We start from the raw sequence: 25,214 nt of genomic DNA on the forward strand, positions 1-25,214 counted from the left end.
AGACCTGTCAAATGCAATGCTTGCAATGAAAAAATGTGGGGTTTGCACGAATATCGATGCGGCTGTAAGTTGTGCCCAAAAGAAGAATCCCAAATTCAAATAGATACTCATCATTGTAAACATTATATTGTTATTCATAGGTTGCGGTTATCAGGCGCACGCAAAATGTCTTAGTCATGTCCCCCAGATATGTAGTGCCTCCAACTTAAGTCTTGATTTGTCCAGTGGATCAGATATTGAGATCGCAAAATCCCCCAGCTTGTTTGGTCATAGCTTAGCTGCCCAGGTGGCACTTGAGAATCGATCTGTACCATTGCTGGTAGAAAAATGTATCGAGGCTATTGAGCTACGCGGAATGGATTATGAAGGAATCTATCGAAAATCTGGAGGAGCTGCGCAAATGCGCGCTATCCAGATAGCATTTGAGCAAGGGGATACCATCGATTTGAAAGATCCGGATGAAATCAACGACGTAGCAGCCATCACAAGTGTCCTCAAGCAATATTTCCGTGAACTCCCTGACCCACTTTTAACATACGACGTATATCAAGAATTCATCGAATCAATTGGTAAAGTAGCCACAAAATATTTGAGTCGTTTTATTGATTTTTTTCTTCTCTTCATGTAAATAATAGCAATGCAAGCCGATCAAACAAAAACAGACAAGTTCATTTCTCTTATGAACCAGCTACCAAAAGCAAATTATGATACCTTAAAGCTATTAATGCAACATTTACACCGGTAAGCTGTTAATGTTGTTTGTATATGTTTTTCTGTGGTAATTAATATTTAACTTTTCACAGTGTCAAAGGACGTTCAAGTGAGAATCTAATGACTACAAAGAACCTTGCCATGGTATTCGCCCCGACTTTAATGCGCGATAGAGATTCCTCAAGAGACTTTTTAGACATGAGTTATAAGAATGCCACCATGGACTTTGTTATTGACAGAGCATTTGAAATCTTTGTTTAACAAGACATTTATCTATATACTTTATTCGCATCCCATCATTGTACTTATCTATCCTTCTTATTAATCTTACATTTTTACACACATCCTATACTCATTTCTCTCTCGCATTCAAAATGCTAATAAATAAATAATGCTAACAAATATTGAAAATTGAATAATATTGTAAATATGCAGTGAATAAGTATAATCTATAGTGAATTCATTATTAAAGATCAGAGAAAAAGGTATTTGGTCTACTCGACTTCTTTTTATGTTCAGCTTCTTTTTTCTTCTGTTCTTTCTTTAGTTGCTTTTTCTGGCGCTTCTTAGAGGGCTTATCATCATCGCTATCATCACTATCATCCTCAAAGCCTTCAAATTCTGCCAATGCCTTTTCTTCGTCTTCATCATCATCTGCATCTTGTTTTTGTTTTTTGTCTTCGTCTTGACTTTCATCATCCTGGTCTTCGTTTTTGTTATTCTCTAAATTACTGGTGACTTCACCTTCTGCGTCTGACTGATCATCATCACCATCTTTTTCTTCGTCTTGGTCTTCGTCAAACAAGTATCCAACGTCCCAGAATCGCAGTGATTCATCATGGCCACAGCTTATCAAGTATTTCTTGTCGTGTGTCAACTCAATATGCTCAATAGGCATATCTTGACCATGATCACCAATAACACCATGGAAAGCATTAGGGAGAATAGAAACAACTCGGATCATACCATCACTACTTCCGGTACAGATTGTATCTTCGTCAATTTTACAGATTGCATCAATAGAGTGAGGATGCCCAACAATACGGTCCTTGTAGTCTCCCCAGTCTCCCCAAGACCATAAACTCAATATGCCTTCTTGTGATCCTACTACGGCCTTGCGCCCATTCTATTCGCACAAAGGTGAGGTTAGTCGCCTTATTTTGATATATATATATATTTGTTCCTCTTAAGCCACCTTGACAAGTTTCACAGAAAGCAATTCATCGCCCATCTGATCAGACATGGCTGCAACATTTGGTTTGCGAATATCCCAGGTAGACAAATAACCATCTCCTCTAAATATAACATGTTAATTAACTTCATTACCCGTTATTTGGATTAGCGGACTTTTTTTCTCTTTACCCTACTGCCACTAGAGTTTTATGGGAAGGACTATACGCCATATCAGCAATAAAGTCTTCGTGCTCCGAGTATGTCATGACAGCATCCTCCTTTCTGTTATCCCAGATCTAAATAAACACAATCAATTTTCCTGCCCTGGGACCTGATTAATTTCTTACTTTGATAACACCCTGATCGTCGCCTGTGGCGAACATATTCTCATTCAAGTTGAGAAGAGAATTCAATGGGTTCCTATGTTAAAATATCCCAAAATTTAGAACAGATTCGTTTTGAATCTAATTCACTCACTCATGGGTCATCTCTCGAGATTTAATTGTCTGTCCTGTGCTAGTGTCCATCAAAAGAATCATCTTGTCCTTTGAAACACTATAAAGTTCTGCCCATTTTTTTTTATACATTAATATGCATTTCGAAGAAATCCTCTTTCTTTAATATACTTACGAGATCCATCAGGATTAAAGGCAACTCCTCTACATGACTTCTTAAATGCTTTTTCAGTCCAAAGCTCTTGATGAGATTTTTCACCATAACGGTGGCACTTGATCTTTCCATTGATCAAACCGGAAACAATAATTGGTTCGCTGGGATGAGTAGCAAAGTGAAAAACAGCTTGTTTAAACTTGAGAGGAGCTAAAGAGCCTGCTTCTGCGTCGTTTTCTGTGGACATGGTATAACTTTAATTATGTTTTTTTTATGCGTCTGTAAATGGAAAGCAAGCTTCGTAAACTTGTCACAATATATGTGACTGAGTACAGTAGTCCTTCGATAATTTCAATCCCCTTTAATTTCACTCTTCGGTAATTTCAAGGCACTTGGTCCCTCCCTCCCTTGCCCTTGAAATTATCGAGGGATCATTCTAATTATGCTTAAATCCTCATACTGCAGTCTTTTTTTTTTACTTGAAATTGAAACGAATTTGGATTTTTTGTAAATGAATTATATTTAATATTTGGGCACTTTTTATGAGAGAAACCTAGAAAAGTATACAGCCAAAGTTTGGCATCGTAATACTAGTGGATAAGAAGAGTCATATCACCATCTCTATATCAATAGTTACAATGGTTACTCTGCAACCTTTCTTTTTTTGTCAATAGTAATATATAGACATATACCAACGGCTATCATAACTTATATATTTCATCAAATGAATTAAGAGCAAAAGCCTCTCCAAGTTCCACATTAAAAATGCTCTACTTTTAAGATGTGCAAATTAAATACTGAAAATCAAATATGTATATAAATTGGCTAAGCAAAGTGTTTTAATGCTTGTAAAGAACTTGGTGCGGCATGCTACGATCCACCATTTAAAGCTTATTTGATATTGATTGCTTAAATATTGATCAAAACATCCTATTTTTTCACTATAAAAAAAACAATTTACTAATAGAATTGGCTATTTGCACCAAAAAGTCCATTTTCGATACCCACTTTTCCTCAGAGCAACACCTGAAAAAATATTGAAAATTTTGTTTTTTTTTTCATTAAGTAAAGTTGTGTAGAAAGTTAATTGACACCGCTCAGTACCTTTTTGACAAAAAACAAACAAATATTCATCAAGATATCTATAGACTGAAAAAAGACGATATCGCTATTTCCACCACTAAAAGGTGTTGCTTACAAGTCCGAAAATGAAAAGTGTATGCACCAAAAAATTAATATCACTATGGAGGGCAGATTCTGTAATCATTTAGAGCATCCACATCGGTTTATCTAAACCTGAAGTCAGTTTTTTTACTATTTGGATATTTTAGTGAAATGGTAAATTTAAATATTCGTTCTATATTATTGAAAAATATTCAACTAAAACATTTATTTAGACAGGCGGCTGTGGATACTCTTTGAAGCCAAAAGGTAAGGGTAGTCATTAATTTAGAATTTATACAACATTAATCTTGAAATAATAGAGACTTTAGTATTATACAATAAAATAAAAGTATTTAAATATCAAGATTGGTCGCAGAATTCCAAAAAAGTTAGGCATTAGCCATGAAAAATCACAAGGAAAGAAATATTACCAACTAACATTTAGAGAAACATTTAAATAGTGAGACTGTACAATACAGGTGAAAAGGGATTGAAATAAATGTAACGCACAATCATCCAGAGAAGATAAATTCATAGGTAAATTATAAATGTCTTTATGATAGTTTTGGTCAATAAAGTAATCGTTCGGCCGTTTGATCTCGAATGTCCATGCTTAGTGGTCTCAAAGGCACTCAATAATGCTATCTTGTAACATATATGTTGTTTAGTAAATAAGATACTACTGTAGCTTTATGAGAATTAATTGTAATAAGAAATGTTCAAATCAGACAGTTATATTTTATATTCAAGACATCAGACACAAATAACCCTTGAAAAGATATTAAACATATGTGATCTCCATTTTAATAATCTCGTTTTATTCATTTCTTTACAAGAAGAATCGACTTCAACTTTGGATCATTTATGCTCTTTGTTTGCCCTTAAATACAAATTTTTTCAAAGAGCCGTATTTAAAAGTAACACGTTGTTCAGGAGGTTCACTTATCCATCTGGCTACTGAAGAAACGTCTTTGTTTTCGTCAATATCATCATTGGCATCCTCTGCAGGAGCTCTTGTGAGAGAGCTATTTAAATCTTCGACTTTCTTTGATACATCTTCATTTTCGTTGTTTAATTTTAACGACGAGTGTTTATGATTTTCATATATAGAGTGCTGACAATCCAGCCATATATTTTCGGTAGGAACCTAGATAAGATGTTTGATTTTAATCATCATTTTTATAATGTAGTTTTTAGATGTATATATGCACTCACCATTGATGAAGAAAATTTTATCATATTACTCTCATATTTGTTCACAATGTTGAAAACTTTAACCTTTTCAAAACGGAGCTCTGAAAAGTGGATTGATGACATATCAATAAAGGTTTCTAACGTATCCGTCCTTCTCGAAGATACTGCTAGTCTTACGAGTTCCAACTTCATGCTGCTAAGTTTCTTGCAAGAAGTGGCAAACATCTTGAGTGTTTTAGCGGAAACATCTACATCTTTGAGGAATAAATTGCACAGCGCATGATCCGTTGGAAAGATAAATGATCCTGGCCTACAAACAATAAATCCGTGCACCATGCTCAAGGTTTCTAATGCCGGGCATTCCCTTAGAAGCATATCCAGTATGATGGTAATTTGGTCCATTTGGAGATCGAGATGAACCAGGTTAGGATAACACTCGAAGTTAATAGATTTCCCCATACACCACATATCGGCTTGAAAGGATGTAATTTTGATTCTCTCCAATGTATCCGCACATGATTGTGTTGGTTCTAGGGTATTTCTTGATCTTATGTCGTCTTTGTTTATTGAAGTGAAGCCAAGGTAAAATGTTTTCATTTGGACATTTGAACGGCAGAGTTGACTCATAAAAGCAAGATATACTTCTTCTGTAGAATTTCCAATATTGACATCAATGTTTTCCAGCTGCTGAAAGGGACACGACAGCTCGGAAAGCATGCTTAGCGCTTGAAAATTTAATGTAGCAAGGGTACCCACGGTATAATTAACGGCTTTAAGAGTACTGATGTTTGGATACTTGGCAGCGATGTAGTAAAGCCACTCGCCAGCAGTATCTTCGATAGACATTCCAAAGGTTTTAAGACAAGGCCTTGGCTTTACTTCTTTAATTTTTGATAGTTCAGCGGGGCCCATTTTATCAAGTTGTACATTAAGAAACAGGTACGTTAATTCGGGCAGTTGATCATTAAGGAGTTCGAAATCGGCAAAGGTGCACAGGGACCGTCTATTATAGCTTGAGTCGATGTGTATCCGCTTCAGTTGACGTAAATTCGACCGTATTAAATCAAAGATGTTCGGTAGTTCCGTGTAATCGGAAGCGTTCGCGGTTATTTCAATATCTGTGAGGGATTTAGCCCATACGTTCCACCCGCGCAAATCAATAGGTACACGCGGAAGTAGGCATAACAGTCGACGTAAATGTAAATAATACTTTTGAAATAAAAGTCCATTTATAGTTGTTCCAACTAATGTATTGGTCCATTTGAAGCACTGTACATTCGGAAGATGTTTCTGAAGGATGGAAAGCTGCATATCGTCCATGATATCGGGTATATCGATTTCAATTTTTCGGGTTTTGTGGCCGTGTCTTCCAAAAAGGCCGTTTGGTGATTTGGTTAAATCGGTCAACTTATTGATAGATGAATCACTTCTAATAGTGAGCTTTTCAAAAAGAGATCCCTGGAAAGTCGGAAACCAAGCCTTGCAAACTAGACAGCACTGGACTTTATCGACGGGTTGAAGAAGCTTTGCAATAAGAAGCGTGACTTCAATAGGTAGTTCTGACACCAACATGATAAAAAAGAATAGCTCTGGAATGTTTTTGGCGGATTTATCAAGAGAAAGAAAAAAAAGGGGGGAATATATATATTTTTTATCGCTTGTATTTTCAAATCATGGTTTTAACGAACCTTAATTTCTAAGCCTTGTACACTTTCCACAAAATATGATCCAATAAAAAGCAATTACAAAAAGTTGTCATATCAAGGTCCTTTAACTAACTGTGGACACTACTTCCAAGAGAGAATCATTGAAATATCACCTTGACTTAATGGATATACTAGTATTACTCATTTAACAAGCTAAATATATAGATCTAATAAAGAATGGGAGGTGTATATGATGCTTATTTATTTTATTTTATTTTGTTTACCTTGGTTTGAAAGCATTACTTTAAAACGCCTTTTGTAACCACAGTGCACAGTGGTCCCTCGATAATTTCAAGACCAATGGGGGTGACTGAGTGCCTTGAAATTATCGAAGAATGAAATTAACGAGTGCGGATTATGTATTTCCCGGTGAAGATAGAGGGAGTGTCAAAATACGCTTAGTTAGAAGTACCCGTACATACAATAAAGAAAATGGCAGCCAAGTACTATCATAACTTGATAGGTCTAAATTCTTCTTCATTAAGGATCCAAAGCCAAAAATTATTGAAGTGAAATTAAAGAGGATTGAAATTACCTAAGGACCACTGCATATCTTTACTTTCATAAGTCAACTATAAAAGTATGTATATAAAATTGAATCAGATTATTTAGACCAGAATTACTATACACGCTCCAATTCTTTGTCACTATGATAAATTCAGTCAAAAGAGATTAAAAGTAAAGATATGTTAGTAAAGCTTTCAAGGCTAAATAAGAAGAAAAGAGATTGTACACTCTCACAAAAGAATGTTTGGACCTCCGCGAATAAATTTATCATGCCAAAAAACATGACCTATATTCAACATACAACCACTTGTCAATGAGTCTAGTTAAGAACTTCAGACTTCGAATACAAAAATATATACATATTTATTATTGAATTGTCAAAAAAATTAGAGGTTTAATAGTGAGTATGGCCACCTTTGGCGTCAATTACTGCACGGCATCGGGAGGACATACTTCCCACCAACTGTGAAGCAAGTTTGAGGTCTATGTTCTCCCACTCTCGTTGAATTGCAATATTCAACTCATTGACGTTTTGTATACTGGCTCGTACTTTACTTAATTTGACCTCAAGAGCCCACCAAACATGCTCTATTGGGTTTAGATCTGGACTTTGAGCAGGCCAGTACTCAAAGCCCTTAATTTCGTGGGTCTCTTTCCACCACTTCACATAGGCCCCAGTATGGCAGCTAGCACCATACTCTTGGAGCTTGAAGTCCTTCTGATGTTGCTCTGACAGATTTTTAACCCAGAGTACAAATTTCTGAGACAGAGTGTCGACATATACTTCTTGGTTTACATTGCCTTCAAGTAACGCTAAGGGTCTAAAACCACCAGTCCAGAAACAGCTCCAGATCATGACGCTACCTTTACCTCACTTCGTTCCTTGGATAATATGATCTTCTGAATACCTTTCGTTAACTTTTCCAATCACTCTGGCACCTCCATCGTTACCCTCAACTGTGAATCTAGACTCATCAGACCAAACTATGCTACTCCATTGGTCATCTGTCCAATTGATATAATCCTTCGCCCATTGCAGTCGTGTCTTCTTGTGTCTTTCTGTCAAAACTGGCTTATGAGCTGCAATATAAGAACCAAAGCCAAGATTCCTGAGGGAGCTGATTACTGTAGCTCTGCAGACAAAGATCTCCATCTCTCTCAATGCCAATCTCAGCTGATCATAGTTGGCGAATAAGTCCTTACGAACAATCTGTACAAGGTGCCTTTCTTTCCTCTCGTTAACTATTTTAGGTCGGTCAGGGCTCTTTCCAGGCAAAGGTGAGCCTGTATTCTGGAATCTCTTAATGATCTTCTTCACAGTTGACAACTTCATCTGGACTATGGCTGAGATCTTGGTCGGACCGATTTCAGCCAAATGCAAGTACATGATGCCACCATATTTCAAGTCATCAGCTTTATAATAAGAACCACGCTTGGTTTTTGATGAAGATGAGGTTTCCATTGTGGGTTCGATTAATAGAATAAAGAGAAAATAAGATTTTAGTTTTAAAAAATATCACTTTTTCTTGCGATTTTTGGGAGAGGTCCAAACATTCTTTTGTCGGAGTGTATAACTTACTAATTACGCGTGACGTTGTATACCTTCATGCTATCCGTAAGGTTCTCCATTTGCTCGCTTTTGCATGTCCGTAAAATTGCCATTTTTTTTTCCTTGTGCTTGCGTCACTTATTTTCGACGCGAGTAAATCGGCTCAAAAAGGTGTTTTTTAAAACAATATTGGAATCTTTCTTTTTCAAGTGTTTTCAAAGTTGAGCAGCAAAAGTAGTGCTTGTGTTTAATAAGTTGGTTTATGAATCATCTGAACGACCATTCTACTGTTCCTTTGTCTTAACCTTTAGCATTGGGATGTTGTTTCGTTCCTTTGAACTATAATATAAGCATTGAAATGGACACTTTTGTTTCGGAATGTTTGTGCTTAGTAGGGTGGTTTACGAACCATCTGAACGACCATTCTACTATTCCTTTGTCTTAACCTTTAGCATTGGGACGTTGTTTCGTTCCTTTGGACTATAATATAAGCATTGGAATGGGTTTCCGATTGCCTCGTAAAAAAGCTTTGAAATTTAAATGGACGATCAAATCATCCTGTGTAAGTGATTACCAAGCCAACGCGAGGAAGTCAAAAGCCTCATAAGCTGCGTATATATCTTGTACTAACCTTTTCTTTTCTTTTTTTATTATGATCTAATAATCTGATTAATGTAGGTGTTCAGCCATTCAATAAACGACTTTGCTGGCTACGTAGTACTATTTTGACCAATATCGAATCAGATGTCAGTGGCAAGTGACACGCGGGGAGTAGTGGGTTTGTCTTCGACCATCATCTCACTAGTAATAATTATAACGTAGAAAAAACCCCGTAGTACTTTCCTCCTTCTCTACACTCCTCTCTTTCTTCATTTGGGAGTTGTAACAATCCCTCTTTTAGCTCCCTGTATCTATATTCTTTCTTCCTTTTTGACATATCACTTTCGATTATTGCACTTTTTATTTATACTATTACATCCTATTTCCTTTTCACGTATCCAATCATGAAATATCCCTTCAATGGCACCTTTCCATCCATTCATTTCTATTTTTTACTTCAAAACATTAAAAATTACAACAATAAAGATTATTCAATTCTGATTTCATTCTTTTCTTTTGATAAATAAGTGATCTCTGAAGAGCAGCTATATTTTTGCTCAGTATATTTAGGGATGTTTCTGCTGTTTCACTATTATCTATTTCTTTCAGCTATCAGCGTATCTATTATTTTTACGCGTTTTGTATTTGACAGACCTCTTGTACCTTATATTGCAACAACTCACAACATGCGTCATGATAAAAGGCTAGAAGCAACCTTAACAAAACTTACCTAACTGTCGTGTGGGCCAAGCCTGGTCTTTATTATGCTCCATCTTTTATTTGCTTATATCAATTAATTACATTTGGCGTTCTGTTTATTGTTATATAGCTAATTGAATAGTATAAGTTCATGCATTTTTTTTTATAAACTTGATTTCAATACTAGAAAATTCATTATACGAAATTTTCTTGTTTGTTTTATTATAGTGAACTTTTATTACTTTATAAATGTGAACTATCCTCAAATACAACAAATTCCATTAGAACCAACAGCACAAAAGAATCAATTTTGCCATAATTCTATGGCAAAATGACCCCAATTTGCCACAATTTCCCTCTAATGTTCTGGTGTTTAGAATGCTTCGAGAAGTTCAACCCCCTATTTCCTTATTTAGGCGTTATGGCAATTTGATTCGATTTTGCCACAACACAACACCCACTCTAATATATATAGAAAAATATTAATATAGATATTTTATAGACCAAGTATTTGTAAAAATGTATGTTAACAAAGTCATTATGTCTGTTTTTTCTCTCTCATCACAACCAGTCTCCCTATTCTAAGTCGATGGATAATTTAAACACAGATATAAGAATTTTGCCACTTTTGGTATACAATATTTAAATCCAGATAGAAAGCTCTCTAATAGCCTTCAATCTGCGACTAGGTTGACCTCCCAAAAATGGACAAATGACAAGCAGATGTTCGTGTGAAGTATGTAGTTTTTGGTGCCAGATAGACAAGGTAGATGCACAAGATAAAAATCAGCGTAAGATGGCATCTTGCTTTTTTTTTTAAAAAAAAAATATTAAATATCAGGTAGCAGCGAATCTATTTAATGAGCACATGTTCATCAAGAGCGCCAAAGCCGACGAGTACACAACAATAGGATACACTCGTTAAAGCCACTCCAGTGAATCCAAGCTGGTACGCCTGCGTTCACAGGTCCGAGTCATTTTCCAAGGAAGTATTGCTAAAAGGGGATGACTGCAAGGCTTTCGCATGCCACAAAGCACCAGTGCGACGATCACGGCAACGATTTTCTTATGAGCAGCAGTTACTACAGCAACCACAGCCTCAGCAGCAGCAACAAACATGGCATTTAGCGACAGAATAGATATATATTTCAACTTGCTTACACCATATGTTTGTTTGCACCTGTTGACTTGGTATATTTTTCTTTTAAAATAAGGTTACGATTCATATATTACTATATTAAATATTTTTAAATTGTTTAGTTTTTGTAACTCTTATTACAAACTCAACAGAAACATGCATAGAGTATATGGTACGATGAGGCATTTAGTTAAACTGAATGTATAGGACTGTATATAATGTCTGTAGTGTTAATGACCAGATACGTTCACTAGTTACTCTTTTGTTATCTTCCAAACACGAAGAAATAGCAAGCATGTTCAATAATAGCAGCAGATTATCAAGCAAAAAAAAAGGAACTCTGTTCAGCATATAAGAGAGCCCGGAGAAAGAAATAAGGTTTAATGGATTATAAAGTATTCTTGTAGTTTTGGTAGCAGTATTTATGTTATAATCATTACTGTAGTTTTTTTTTAAAGAAAAAGCGCATCATACTAGAGCATTGTTTAATTACAGCGACAAGCATGAGCACATATATTCTTAAGCTTAAGCACCAGTATCCAACGTCGTAACAGTGTGAGAGCATACCAATTAAAAAATCCATTGAAAAATATACTCGATAAAACATAAAAATGTATTGGAATAGTCAGTAATTTATCCACGTTGAAGTTATAAGATGTTAGTTATATATAATAACACGTTTTATTGGAGTATTTGGCTTATAAAGAAAAGGCGATGAGGGTCGAATGAGCCATTTTGAAATATGAATCTAAAATATCACACTTTTGGGATCCTCTAAGACTAGATGTTTAAAATAGTAAGAGTTTAACAAGGAAAGGTAACTTATTGTATTCTTCTTGACCTCAACTTGGACTAATGTGTTGTAATAGACTTTTAATTATAAACAGTGTTAGTTGCCATGTAAGTTACATGTTAAGACAATCCATAGATAGTTATCCATTAGTATAGGAATTACCCAACATACCTACTGTAAGTGTAGTTATAATAAAAAGAAAGAAATAACGAAAGAGCCAAACCTGACAATAAAGCAATTGTTTTTCAAGTGAATGGTGCTTTTTTTTTGAGACACCAAAGTCGTCTTACTTTCCAATTAACGTAATTTTTGATAGCTATTCGAAGATCAAGTATTTATCATGTTCCTGTTCCTTGGTTCTGGTAAGGGAATATGAAAGCATCCATAATACAGTCCCGCAAAAAGATTTATTCCAATGTTTAGGTTCGACCGTATATTTTTTTTTAATTGAAAGGATAGTATAACGCACATAATCACGCTTTACGTTGGGCTCTTTTATTCGAATGTCTTTATCTTTTGGCTTTTCAATCCGTGTTGGACAAGCCGGAGAAAACTCATTCGAGATTTTATTATTCAAGTATTCACTATGAGCTGCAAACATCTCAACAATGCATTTATCCTGATTAAAGATATACTCCATTGGTTCAGGGCCGCAATTCTCATCAATGACATTTCGATATCCATCTTGCTTGTTGGAAGCAATGTATTGTGACATTTCTCCTTACTCAAAAATAAAAATAAAAGGTTCTCTTGGCATGAATAAAACAGATCTTTACTTTGCGAAAATAAAATGTCTGTTTCTAAAAGAACAATTGTCCCATAAGAATATTTACCATCTGTATTGTCCTTCAATCATAAGCACTATATAAATACTTTGTATTTTATAAATTATGGGGAATTAATGATCTTTACAAGACCGCAACTCTAATTTTTTTTGTAATATAAATAATTTATATATATTATTATTTTTGTTAGGTCATATATAAAACTATAGATTTACATAAATGTAACAGTATACGCTTATAAGCAAGTATATAAAAGGTACATATAATATAATTACATATCCAAAAACAAGATTATTATTATATATATATATATATATACAAGATGGATAGAAGAGTCAATATATATATATATATATATATATGTGTGTGTGGGCAATAAATAGAAAAGAAAGTGAAAGATAGGCTAGCCGTGGGTGGACCCGAGTGGTGGTGGGACAAGACAGAAATATTGTCATTTGGGTCAATTCAAATTCACAATCAACTCACACCGCATCTCTTCCCTCTCCTTTACTTATCCAAGCCATGGACACGATAGAGACCCTCGAGCAGCAGACGGCCCCCGAGAGCACCCGCGGCTTGTTCGATGCCGTCGAACCCAAGGTAAACAAGAACAAAGACAACATCAAATAGGTTTTTCATTTAAATACATATATATATATATACATATACATATATTATATCTTACTCATTATCACATTCTAGCCAGTCCTTCCTGCTACTTCATCCAGCGTCGATCGAAGACGCACTCTCCCTCCCCCCGAGAACAGTCGGCCAGGTATTCATGGCAGTGGTGGTAACCATGTTCGCCGCCATCAACGCTCCATGTCCGCCAATGCCTCTGATATGATGCTCAACAGTTCCGGCACACGTCGTAACAACTTTGGTCTCCAGACCCTCGCCGAAGAAAGCGAGGATTCTTCTCACCGCAGAAGAGATGATAATTCCTTTTCCAGATCCTCTACCTCGGGCACAGTCGAGGCTGTCACAAGCATGATCAACTCCATTAAAACCCTTCCCTCTGAAGGTGGTGGGAATAATGTCAGTATTGGTGGAAATGGTATGGGTGGTATGGGTGCTGGTGGTAGACCTCGCGGTCACCGCAAACAGCAGTCTATGTCCTCTCTCAACGTCGGCCAAACAATGGCTTCTCGACGCACGTCGTACAACAGAATCGAGGACCTGGCCAACACCTCTGCTTCTGGCAGCCAGAACTCCCATCGGTTCTCCCAATCTCGCTTCTCTTCCTTTGAAGAGCCTCTTTCCCGTGATGCTGCCCTTGCAGAGACAGCCGCAAAACTATCGGGCACTTTCCGTCCTGAACGCGAAGGAATTGTGGGAGACGAAGGTAGATTCCAACGCCGACCCTCCGAAGATACTTTGTCTTCTTCCACTGCCCGACGCAGTTCCCTCAGTATCGATGCTGATCCTGGACGCAGACGAATTCAGTTCAACAGCCCGCTTGACCTCACTCCAGGCCACAGCCGCCGGGCGTCTCGCAACTTTGACGACTGGCGCTCCAGCACCGGCTCTACCTTTAGCACAGGAAGTAATAACGGAAACAACAATAGCAGCAGTAATGGAAGTGGAAGTGGAAGTGGAGGTGGAGGCGGATTTAACTTGGGTGGGGCTGGTTTGCTCGGCCAGCGTCCTGTCAACATTGTGCCTTTCACTCCCACAAAGGTGTCGTTCGGCCGTGATGATTGCAACCCTCACCAGCGACGTCCATTATTTATCGCCCACTTGCCATTTTCTGCCTTGACTCCATTATTGCGATCCCGCCAATTGGTCCGTGGTACCCTGCGAGTCAACAAGCGCAACAGAAGTGATGCATATGTCTACTGCGACGAGCTTGACGCCGATATCTACGTGTGCGGCTCGCGTGACCGCAACAGAGCCCTCGAGGGTGATGTGGTGGCTGTTCGGCTGACTGATGTGGACAAGATCCTGCGTGAAAAGAGAGAAAAGGAAGAAGTCAAACTTCAGCGAAATGGCGGCCAAGTCCGCGTTCGCTTGCCAGATGAGGAAGACGAAAACGAGATTATCTTTGGTGGAGATGAGGAAGTCGAGGTGGTCAAGCCAAAGTACTGTGGTGTTGTGGTAGCTATTCTCGAGAGATCTCAAAACCAAGTATTTTCTGGGTAAGGAAGACTTTTCTTCTTTCTTTTATTCTCTTTAATATATATGTGTGTGTTGTGTGTGATGTGATGTGATGTGATGTGTAGGTTGGGCTGTGTTGGATAACTAGTTAACGGAACTATTGAACCAATGAGCCAATGAGCCAATGAAGCAACAACTAATTGGCTAACTAACTTTATGATGTTGTGTATCCATACTTTACAGTAATCTTACTTTGATGCGACCGAATAACAAACGTGCCCAAAAGGATGAGTCTGTCCGACACAACAATAACGGAAAAGAGACCCCACGAATTGTTTGGTTCAAGTCTTCCGATAAGAGAGTGCCTTTGATTGCAATTCCTATCGAACAAGCCCCGGCCAACTTCGTCGAGACCAGCGATGTATACACCACTCGTCTGTTTGTTGTAAGTAATATCTACATACATATTTTATTTAAACAAAGAAAAAAATAAATTGTTATTTGATTCTGGCACACTCAACACACACACACACATTTATACAGGGATCTATCAAGCGTTGGCCTATCACCTCACTCCATCCCTTTGGTACTCTTGAGCGCGAATTGGGATCTATTTATGATCTTTCCACGCAGACCCAAGCTATTCTTGCCGACAATAATGTCAGCGATTCACCATTTTCAGATGCAGTCGAAAGCTGTGTCCCCCCTCCTTTCCGTTACGAGCACACTGACGACAGACGTGATCTTAGGGAGTGCCGTTTATTTACCATTGATCCTGCTGGCTCCACTGGTGCGTAATTATTCTTATATATATATATATATATATATTTATATATATATACTTTAGGGCTTGGCTTTATTCGCTCAATCTCATGTTGTACTAATTTTTTCTTACAAAACTTTATGTGTATGTGTGTATGTGTGTGTATTAGTGTTGGATGATGCTCTGTCGATTCAGAAATTGGGAGATGATACCTTTGAAGTTGGTGTGCATGTGAGCGATGTGAGCGCTCATGTTAAGATCAACTCCTTCCTTGATAAAGAAGCCAGAGCCCGTGGTGTGCGTGTAGACTTGGTCCATCATTCTGTCCCAATGGTTCCCGAGCGTCTCACAGCCCAAGTCACCAACCTCACTCCTTTAGAATCAAGGTAAAAATAATAAATAAATAAAAAAGAGAGAAAATGAAACCGATTAATCGATCGATAGGTTGAAATAGGATAGTCATCTTAGCACGATTGCTAATCTCTGTGTGTATCTGTTTATAGACTCGCATTCTCGGTTATCTGGAAGGTTAACTCTCGTGGCCAGGTATTTGATACTTGGATCGGAAAGAGTGTAGTCAGGTAAACAGTTTGTTTTTGCTATTGTTGAAAATGGACATTTCTTTTAAATGTATATATATATATATATATATAGATCGTCAGCCAGTCTGTCTTATGAAGAGGCACAGGTTGTGTTGGATGAACAATCTGCAAATAATGCCAAGATTAGTCGTGAGATGGAACAAGATATCCGTAGCTTGTCTGCCATTGCCGACAAGATCTATACGACTCGCATGGAATCCAGCACACTTACCCAAAAGAGAGACGAGCTCCTGTTTGAATTTGACGCCGAACGAGAGATCCCGGTGCGTGTGGCCATGCGCCGCCCGGGCAAGGCAGAAGCGATGGTTAAGGAATGGCTGCTGATGGCAAACACGGCTGTTGCCCAAAAGATTTCCAGTGCTTTCCCCGAACAGGCTTTGTTGCGCCGTCAAGCTCCTCCTGTCAGTCACAAACTTCACGACCTTCATCTGTACTGCTCTCGCTACCTCGGTGTTCTGTTGGACACTCGCGATGCAGGAACGCTTGAGCGCTCGATTACGACTATCCAGGACCCTGTCTTGCGCAAGATTGTGTCTGTGCTGGTCCTCAAGACCCTCCAGAGCCCCAGCTACTTCTGTGCTGGTGCCCTTGATATCTCCAAATATGCACATTACGCACTTGATGTGCCGCTCTTCACTCATTTCACAGCACCCAGTCGCCGATTCTCTGATCTTCTTGTGCACCGTCAGTTGGAGGCTGCATTAAGCCCCGAAAGGAGATTTGCATTGGACCGCGACATGGTACACAAGCTTGCTCAGCACTGTAATGTCAAGAAAGAAGCCGCCCGATATGCTCGTGAGCAGAGCCAGCTTCTCTTCCTTGCTCGCAATCTCAACAAGCAGGCCAAGGTCATTGATACCGTGTCGGTTGTCAACCGTGAGGCTGTGGTTGTTGCGGTCGCAAGAGAATATATCGATGTCATGGTTCCCGAGCTGAACATGGAAAAACGTATCCACCTGGCCAGTCTGCCTGTACGTGACTCCCGATTTGATGAAAAGGAACGACACTTGACTGTCTTTTGGAAGGTTGGTGTCGACACCTCTACTGGCAAGCCGACTCCTTGGAGTATTGAGGATGATGAATATGACCTGGTTGATGAAGATGCGTTGGTCGAAGACATGTGTGAAGAGGACGAGGCAGACCGACAGAAGAATGGTCTGTCCACAAACTTGAATGCTGTCGATGGACCTGTGACCAAGATGTCTATCCTGTCTATCAATGATACTCTAGACTCGACGAACTTCAAAACAGTCACCGAATCATTGGAAGCCCAGCTTTTGAATGCTGCTACTGCTGCTGCAGGTGGCGCTGGTGGCCCCTCTCCCTCGGTGACAGCCTCGTCCAACCTGAGAGGTCGTACATCGCGTCCTATGAGTCGCAGAGCTTCGATTGTGTACAACCGTCTCTCAGAGAATGTGGATTACAACATCGCAGAGGGTTCTCAGACCATCAAGGCTTTGAACAAGATCGTCGTTGCTGTCAGTATTGACATGATCAGAACACCGCCACTTATTCGTATTCTTGCTGCCAACCCATTCGCTTAAATTATATATATATATATATATATATCAGTCAGATCAAACCAAACCAAGCAAAGCAAAGAAATGGTTGCATAGTGGAAATGAAAGAAACTTATTCTTTGTGGTAGTGGTTTGGTCAAGTTTCTGCTTTCTTCTTCTTTATTTATTTCTTTCTTTTTTTTTTGTTCTTTAACCTATACCTCTTCCTTTCTTTTTATATTATATCAACTGGTTTAACGTATTTTCTTTAATATTCAAATCACAAATATATTCCCTCTTTTATATATATATATATAATATCTATATATAACAAAACAAACCCAAAAAAATAATAAGAAGAATATACAAGGTGTGTCATTCTTTAAAGAAGTCTGACAATCAACATTATATATATTATATGTGGATGTGGGTGTGGGTATGCGCTCTTTTCAGGTATATTTTTTTATTTGATTTAATTTGATTTGATTTGATTTGATTGTAATGTACAGTCACAGGTGTAGAATGCTTTGAGAGTAATAACTGTGTGTGCGAGTGTGTATGTGATTTTGTCTCTAGGAAAGATAGAGAGAGAGAAAGATGATATCGGTTAAATCATATATTCATACGGCTAATAGGCTATTAATTTTTTAAAAAAAAAAACGCACACACACACACATTTATCTACAGGTAGCATGATTTAAATGCCTCTTACTTGTACTTAATGATGCTTCTTGTGCTTCTTGTCCTTGTGGCCCCCCTTCTTCCCTTGTCCGGTGTATTGTTCAAGAAGATCAGGTGCTTGCTTGGAAAGCTTTTTGCCATACTTCTTAACCTGGTGTTTAAGAGAACGAGCCTCAACTGCCTGAGTAACCAAGATCATGGCCAACACAATGGTTACAAGTAGGATAAATCGATGCATAATCTTTATATATATATATATGTATGTATGTATGTATGTATGTATGTATGTATGTATGTATTTAATTTGAAAAGGAAAGAAATGTATTCAATATTGTTTTTTTTTTCTTTCTTTCCTTTATTCCCTGCCTTTATATACTAATGAATTTGACATCAAATCCAGGACTTTAAGCTCTATAACTATAGCAACTGTGATTAATATTAGTGTGTACATAGTTTAGTCCAGAATAGAATCCAGAAAAGAAAGTCCAAGTCTCCTTGAAGAGAAGGAGAGATCTTTATTGAAGATCACATACATAAATGCATACATACACTAGCACTAGCACTAGCACTAGCACTAGTACAAGCACAGGCACAAGCACAAGCACAGGCACAGGCACAGGCACAGGCACAGGCACAGGCACAAGCACAGGCACAGGCACAGGCACAGGCACAAGCACAGGCACAGGCACAAAAGAAAGGGGGGATAGTGAAGAATGAGATCAGCTCAATCCCAAATGATGTTAGATTTACTCAACAAACAACCAACTGTTATTATTATTATTATAATAATAACAATAATAATGCGAGAGGATTTACACCCCCTCCAACTCCCCTTTGTGTTTGTTTGTATTACTATCTTTCTGTGATGTCGAAAAGTATTAAAAGGACAAAATTTAGGAGTACAATACTCAACTACACATACACATACACACGCACACGCACAAGCTCACAAGCTCACATACTTGCACGCACAAGAAAAGAATAAAAAAAAGGGGGGAGTACATGTACCAGATGGTCCGTTGAGGTATTCAAGTCAATGATCAAACTATCCCCCTTTATCACTCATATGTATTTGTATATAAAATAAGCAAGGGGCATTTAGTGGGTTCATATGTAAATCACTGGCGATTTGAAAATTAATTCACTCTTGGATCATCAAGCTTAATGTTATTATTATTTTTGATCGATAGAGCAATCAATGGGACATTCATTCAATGAGCCCCATTCATTCATTTGCTGTTTTTTTTTCTGCTTTTATTACTATGAATTGATATACTCATTTAAACAAAAAAAAAGATATATATATATAATGTGTTGAATATCAGACGGAGGAAGAGAAAGAGAGAGAGTGAAATGAAAGGACTTCTTGTTGTGTTGAATTTTTTTTGGGAAAGAGATCAGACAAAAGGGATGAAGTAGATGAAGGGGTGGAAAAGAGGTAAAAAAAAAAAGACTTGTGGGTGACCTGCCCCAGGAGAAATAATAAGAAAAGGGAAGTAGAGGGAGAAAACAAAAAAAAATGATGAACAAGAAATAATAATATAAAAATATAAAATAAAATAAAATAAAATAAAAAAAAAAAAGAATTACTATACATTGGCCCAAAGAATGGTAACCTTTAAGAAGAAGAAGAAGTATGAGATAAAATAAAAGAAATCAAGAGTCGTCTGCACTGTTTGGCCGGCTTCCATTCCCACTAGAAGAAAGAGCGCCAAGAGAAACACTATCGGTAGAGAACCGCATGGCTGAACTTGCAGTACTAAGAACAGAACTCTGGCCGTTTCCGTTGCTGGACCGACTTCCAGGAATCGAAGACGACTTTTGGTGGGGAGGTTCTCTCAAGGCACTCAGCTCATCGACCGTCGACTGTGCGACCCATGATCGCATCAGGATGTACTGTGTGGCCATCTGCTGCTGCTCCTCCAAGGGTCCATTGTTATTGTCATCATCGTCGTCATTATTACTGCCATTGTTGCTATTACGCTCCCCAGGGGATGAGGCCGAGGGCTGTCCGAATCCAAACAGGCCGGCACCGCTTATGCGACTGATTCCAGATGCACCCCGATGAAGTGCATTTGAGAGAGCTGGCCGAAAGTAATGCTTCTGGGACTGCTTGAGGTACGATGCGGGTGGCACTGAAGGATACCGAGGCCCGCTCTGGAACTGGGCCATTATCATCAGCACCTCATGGATCCGAGGCTCTTCTTCGGGTAAATCTCCTGCCTGGGAATGTGTCTTGAAGGCAGCCAAAAGATAGGTAATGTCGTGGATAAATGTGCCCAAAAAAGGAACAGTCGGGCGTGTGGCATGCTCGGCCCGTATAAGAGCGACACTCTTGCCATTGACAACTGACACACTAACCATGCCCATGTGTTCTCGATAGCGGCCGTAGTTGCTTGCTTCGGACATGAGTTCGCTCAAGGATTCCAGCTTGACCAGACTCTTTTTTGGGATGTATGCCCAGGTACGCCTGAGTCTCTGGACAGGTGGCGTACCGAGCGCGGACACGATTGCCTTGAGGGTCTGGTAGTTGTTGAGATCAAGACATCGCGAGGCCACCTTGATCCAGTAGTGGACCTGCTGGGCGCGTGCCGAGGCGTCCTGGGAGAGCAGGATTGAGTGTTCAATGAAACGGGTCACATAATTGAAAAAGTCTGTGGATGCCACAATGCGAGGATGAGGGTGTTTTGCGGTGTGTTCGAGGAGAGCATGAGGTGGGATGGAAATGTATATGGCGGACTCAATGAGGGTGATCTGGTAGGCGATGATGTGTGCCTGGAACTGCATGACGGTCGGTATGGTGGCTGCACTCATGTACAGAGTCCGGACTCGGTTCAGGGTCTGTTTGACGTCTGCTAAGCGTCTAGAGGCCTGAAGAATCAATTGGTTGAGGTCGTCTTCTGTCATCGTCTCGAGACTGGTGCGGTGCGCGACATTTTGTTTGCGTGCCCGGTACTCCTTGAGGATCTGTTCAAGTTCGTCTAGTTGTGCCTGAAGGGCGCGGTGTGTGGTGAGTAGTGGAGGTGCAGGGATAAGTGGGATGTGGTCGGAGGAAGCCGGTTGGTGGTCGCTTGGCGTCAGACTGTCGCCTGCGTTTGTCTGTGCAGGAACAAGATGAGTAGGATCTATATCGCCCTCAGCCACAACCCACACTGGCGCCACAGTGTCGGGGAATTCGGTTAATGGACGATGAGGGGGTCGGCGGTGTTCTGACTGGGATGGTAAGCTCAACGGTCTTCCTTCGTCCACGGGCCGAAACACACGTGAGCGAGCTACAGGAGGAGGTGGAGTAGGACTTTGGTTTTGGTTTTGGTTTGAGAGATGATTGGGAGTAAGAGGTTTTTCTTTGTTGGCTATAGAAGGTGGTGGTGGTGGTCGAGGGGGGATAGCGCGAGCTGGTTTTGGTGGAAGGACTGGTTTTTGTATGTACGATGGTTTTGGTGGAAGAGGAGGAGGTGCCTTGGAATCTCCAGTTGTCTGGGCTATTATCGGTGGGTGTCTTGTTTGGTTTGGAAGTGTTCGGGGTGGTGCAGGTGAATGGCGCTCAATCATATTTTCAATGTGGTCCATACACAATCGCATTGTGTTGATCACGATTGAGTAATTTTTTGGTTTTCCAATGATAGCTACAGAAAGAGGGATGTTGGGAATTGAGTTTATTTATTTAGTTTTTGCATGTATATATACTTTATTGTTATTGTTATTGTTATTGTTGTTACTGTTTTATCTTTGGCTCTTTCTATGTAACTGACCTGAATGAACGAATTTTATATCGAACAGGGCCTCGAGCGACTGTTGAGCTGTGTTCAGATAAGCCATGTAGGCTTCCTGCACATAATAGTAGTAATGATAATAAACATGTGTAGTTAGAAATGTGTCCTTTTTTTAAAAATATATATATATGTATATACAATACAATGCAATACATATAATGAGAATTGAGAATTGAGATTACCTTGATGTGGCCATCGTCCTCCATTTGGATAGCCGGCGCAAGAGAACTCTGCGCATCCTCCATTATGAGTGAGGCAACGATGAGTGGAGTTGAAGGAAGAAGAAGAAGTAGAGGAAAGAAGAAAAAAGAAAAGAAAAAGAAGTGAGAGATAGAAGAACGTGCTTCTACTACGCTCGGGGATAAAATAAAAATAAAATTAATAATAAAATAAAATAAAATAAAATAAAATAAAATTAATAAAATGAATTACTCTCAAAATATACCTTTATTTTTATTTATTTTTATTTTTTTGGTATATTTTCTTCCCTCTCTTATACAATGTCTTGGCTTCTGCTATATAGAGATGTAACAGGTTTGATAACAATGTAACTTCTTCGTGTTTCCTTTTTTGAAGAAAAAGAAGATGTCTTTGTGTATGTAACATAAATGAATTCTTATATTCTTATTTATGGTTTATGGTTTATTATGACTTTTTTTTTTTAAAAAAAAAAAAAGGTTTTTTTAATTATTAATTGTAGGTTAAAAGGAGGGAAAGGGAGGGAAGAAGAAGAAATTAGGCTAAAGGAGTTGTATTATGAAAGGCATGCACCTGCTGTCTCAATTGCTTCAGTAGTCGGCGTGGGGATAAGAATTGTAAGAAATGAAAAGATGCAATCGATTGAACCTGACTCTCGGTTTCTTTCATCCTGTCCTGACTGTCTCGCACCACAATTACCGGTATACGCACCTGGCGTAAACTGTACTTGAACACACCAGCTCCCGAAAAAGGTGTTTTCTGTCTAGGACGATTTCTGGTCCCAAGCACTATTACAGATGGCTCATACATTGCAGCCTACACAAAGAATATATTCCAAGATTAATGTTCTCCTTCTATTTAATTAAAGAAAGATAGAATATAAGAAATACCCAAAGAGGGTCTGTGCGCACCAAACAATAAATTTTATATAAATAATACTCCTTGCAATCCCCCAATCCGAATAATTACATTTAAATTTATATTATATTATATTATATTATATTATATAATATAATCTTACCATATGGATAAGTGACGTTTCTGGCCGTCCGAAATGAAGTTCGATAGTCACTCGAATCTACAATCACAACATGTTAACGCCAAAAGGAAATAGTTGGAATCGTAATTTATATGTTTAGATTTATATATCTTTGTGTTTCTCTTTCTTGTTAATTGCCTGTTCTTCTCGGTGAAAGCTCATGATCGATTTCATAACATCCTGGGCTATTTTTTTTGGAGGGGTGTATATTCTCTCGCCTTTAATCAAATGCATTAGTATCAGTAGCCACCAAGTATAATGCATAGATAACCAAGCCTACCTTTACTTGTGTGTGGTGCATAAACCCCCAAAACTACCAATGAATCTCCATCATCTATCAATGTCTAACCCTAGCTTGATTAGACTAAGTATATACTTATTGGTCTGTCCAATTGGCCGGTTGATGATTGATAGCTTGCCTCCATAGCATACTGAATTGCATCGGTCGTGCCTACGTCCAGATCAATCGGCAATAAAAAGCACCGTGATCGATGGCTGGGCGAAAAACGTTCGGTTGTGAATGATAGAGTAAAGGTCTGCTCTGATTTTCGCTGGTCTGCAGCATTGTCAAACGACACTCTTCTGCAATAATGTTTCTGGTCTTTCTGGAACGATAGGCGAGATTGAAAAGATAGGGCGGAGGAGGCCTGGGTTTTGGTGATCGAGTGGTTGGCTTGGGGTAGAGGTAGGAAGGATGTGGTCGTGAGAGGCTCATGCACTTCTAGGCAAAATGTAGGCTTAAGTACTTGCTCTGATACTGCACTCGAGACAATCTCCATTGCTTTTGGGAGCTAGGAAAGAAGAGAGAGAGAGAGAGAGAGAGAGGAATGAGAAGCATTAGGAAAGTTTGAATGAAAACTTCTTGGATTAAGTTCTTATTTAACTCGGGGTATTTATAATTGACTCTATTAATTATTATTTTTCTTCTTCTTCTTCCTCATCATACAACACCCATATATATATATATATTTGTGTGCGAGTGTTTTCTATAGCCTTAAACACTATAAAATACTCCTTTGACTTTTTATTATTTTTTTCTTATATATAAAAGCTGTGTAATTATTATAGAATACAAGGCCATTTGATTTGATTTCGTTTATTTATTTTTTTGAAATATGGAGTGGCATTCCCGTCCACCCCTTGATATCTACCCTTTCACACATAAATTGGTTGGTTTTAAAGGCAGAAATATATATAGATAGTTAAGCAAGCAAGCAAGTAGACTAAAAGTATATGCATATATTGAATACATGCGTGTCTCAACATGTAATTGTACATTGATTTATTTACTTATTTATTGCTAGACTTCTACGCTTGTAAAATATAAGAATATCGCACATCTATTTTTCTTTTCTGCTTCTTTACTATTATCACAATCACTACTGCTACTTGTATTTTCTGTTTATCTCTAACTGTAGACTTTTGCATGCAAGAAGCAGAAAAACACAGACGTTTTTTTTTTCTTTTTTTTTTCTTTTCTTTATCTTGCTTCTTTCATTAGTAGACAGTAATATCACTACCTACCAGAACCAAATAATTGACCAAAAGTCTAGCACAAAACAAACTAGGGGTTGGAATTTTTACCAAAAGTTAGGAAATATATATATATATAAAAGCTATTCACTGTCGATATACTTTTCTTCATTACAATTGTTTTCAACAAGACGACTAGAAGCATTATGGAAGCATGACTTGATATTGCAATATACATACATATGTATATGTAATGATAATAAAGATAATAAATTTGTGCTTTGCTGTAGTTAAAGAAGTATATTTTCTCAAAGATGGTACTTTTTTTTTGCAAGTTGTGCCTTGAGAAAAATTAAATAAATAGTAGGATGTTTTCAAAGCAGCCAAAGGTGTGTAATGAATGATATTCCACCGTATATATGAAAAGTCTGGTCATCTTCTTTTGTTCCGCTTTAATATTC

General features: G+C 38.3%; 10 protein-coding genes across 10 annotated transcripts; 3 read left to right on the plus strand and 7 right to left on the minus strand.

The window, feature by feature from the left end:
* Positions 1 to 355: 355 nt before the first annotated feature.
* Positions 356 to 972, plus strand: PHYBLDRAFT_114856 (hypothetical protein; the record flags this gene model as incomplete). The annotated part of the gene is made up of 3 exons (XM_018428420.1): positions 356 to 569; positions 636 to 741; positions 804 to 972. 3 exons carry the CDS (start codon positions 356 to 358, stop codon positions 970 to 972), a joined length of 489 nt encoding a protein of 162 aa, XP_018288850.1.
* Positions 973 to 1,522: 550 nt separating this feature from the next.
* PHYBLDRAFT_4670 (hypothetical protein) lies at positions 1,523 to 2,662 on the minus strand (the record flags this gene model as incomplete). The annotated part of the gene is made up of 6 exons (XM_018440189.1): positions 1,523 to 1,837; positions 1,907 to 2,006; positions 2,074 to 2,180; positions 2,232 to 2,304; positions 2,362 to 2,449; positions 2,515 to 2,662. Coding segments are annotated over 6 exons (831 nt in total), but the record flags the coding sequence as incomplete, so codon positions are not given.
* Positions 2,663 to 4,465: 1,803 nt separating this feature from the next.
* Positions 4,466 to 5,277, minus strand: PHYBLDRAFT_159468 (hypothetical protein). The gene is made up of 2 exons (XM_018433990.1): positions 4,873 to 5,277; positions 4,466 to 4,804 (listed from the first exon to the last, which is right to left on the minus strand). Exons 1-2 carry the CDS (start codon positions 5,251 to 5,253, stop codon positions 4,520 to 4,522), a joined length of 666 nt encoding a protein of 221 aa, XP_018288852.1. The 5' UTR covers positions 5,254 to 5,277; the 3' UTR covers positions 4,466 to 4,519.
* Positions 5,278 to 6,801: 1,524 nt separating this feature from the next.
* PHYBLDRAFT_170897 (Homeodomain-like DNA binding domain-containing transcription factor) lies at positions 6,802 to 8,526 on the minus strand (the record flags this gene model as incomplete). The annotated part of the gene is made up of 5 exons (XM_018436445.1): positions 6,802 to 6,875; positions 7,093 to 7,129; positions 7,186 to 7,204; positions 7,299 to 7,350; positions 8,268 to 8,526. 5 exons carry the CDS (start codon positions 8,524 to 8,526, stop codon positions 6,802 to 6,804), a joined length of 441 nt encoding a protein of 146 aa, XP_018288853.1.
* Positions 8,527 to 10,780: 2,254 nt separating this feature from the next.
* On the plus strand, positions 10,781 to 11,051 carry PHYBLDRAFT_148035 (hypothetical protein; the record flags this gene model as incomplete). Its single annotated transcript, XM_018431999.1, has 2 exons — positions 10,781 to 10,809; positions 10,880 to 11,051. 2 exons carry the CDS (start codon positions 10,781 to 10,783, stop codon positions 11,049 to 11,051), a joined length of 201 nt encoding a protein of 66 aa, XP_018288854.1.
* Positions 11,052 to 12,159: 1,108 nt separating this feature from the next.
* Positions 12,160 to 12,558, minus strand: PHYBLDRAFT_170898 (hypothetical protein; the record flags this gene model as incomplete). Its single annotated transcript, XM_018436446.1, has 1 exon — positions 12,160 to 12,558. One exon carries the CDS (start codon positions 12,556 to 12,558, stop codon positions 12,160 to 12,162), a length of 399 nt encoding a protein of 132 aa, XP_018288855.1.
* Positions 12,559 to 14,341: 1,783 nt separating this feature from the next.
* Positions 14,342 to 17,634, plus strand: PHYBLDRAFT_114861 (hypothetical protein; the record flags this gene model as incomplete). The annotated part of the gene is made up of 6 exons (XM_018428421.1): positions 14,342 to 14,766; positions 14,969 to 15,170; positions 15,269 to 15,515; positions 15,658 to 15,874; positions 15,992 to 16,069; positions 16,143 to 17,634. Coding segments are annotated over 6 exons (2,661 nt in total), but the record flags the coding sequence as incomplete, so codon positions are not given.
* Positions 17,635 to 18,307: 673 nt separating this feature from the next.
* On the minus strand, positions 18,308 to 18,661 carry PHYBLDRAFT_148038 (hypothetical protein; the record flags this gene model as incomplete). Its single annotated transcript, XM_018432000.1, has 2 exons — positions 18,308 to 18,511; positions 18,647 to 18,661. 2 exons carry the CDS (start codon positions 18,659 to 18,661, stop codon positions 18,308 to 18,310), a joined length of 219 nt encoding a protein of 72 aa, XP_018288857.1.
* A 1,763-nt stretch (positions 18,662 to 20,424) lies between these two features.
* Positions 20,425 to 20,916, minus strand: PHYBLDRAFT_6512 (hypothetical protein; the record flags this gene model as incomplete). Its single annotated transcript, XM_018441400.1, has 2 exons — positions 20,425 to 20,580; positions 20,632 to 20,916. Coding segments are annotated over 2 exons (441 nt in total), but the record flags the coding sequence as incomplete, so codon positions are not given.
* Positions 20,917 to 22,778: 1,862 nt separating this feature from the next.
* On the minus strand, positions 22,779 to 24,059 carry PHYBLDRAFT_148040 (hypothetical protein; the record flags this gene model as incomplete). Its single annotated transcript, XM_018432001.1, has 4 exons — positions 22,779 to 23,057; positions 23,263 to 23,319; positions 23,458 to 23,498; positions 23,657 to 24,059. 4 exons carry the CDS (start codon positions 24,057 to 24,059, stop codon positions 22,779 to 22,781), a joined length of 780 nt encoding a protein of 259 aa, XP_018288859.1.
* Positions 24,060 to 25,214: the final 1,155 nt, after the last annotated feature.

Source organism: Phycomyces blakesleeanus (genome assembly GCF_001638985.1).
Source record: "Phycomyces blakesleeanus NRRL 1555(-) unplaced genomic scaffold PHYBLscaffold_17, whole genome shotgun sequence".
NCBI classification, from domain to species: Eukaryota; Fungi; Mucoromycota; class Mucoromycetes; order Mucorales; family Phycomycetaceae; genus Phycomyces; species Phycomyces blakesleeanus.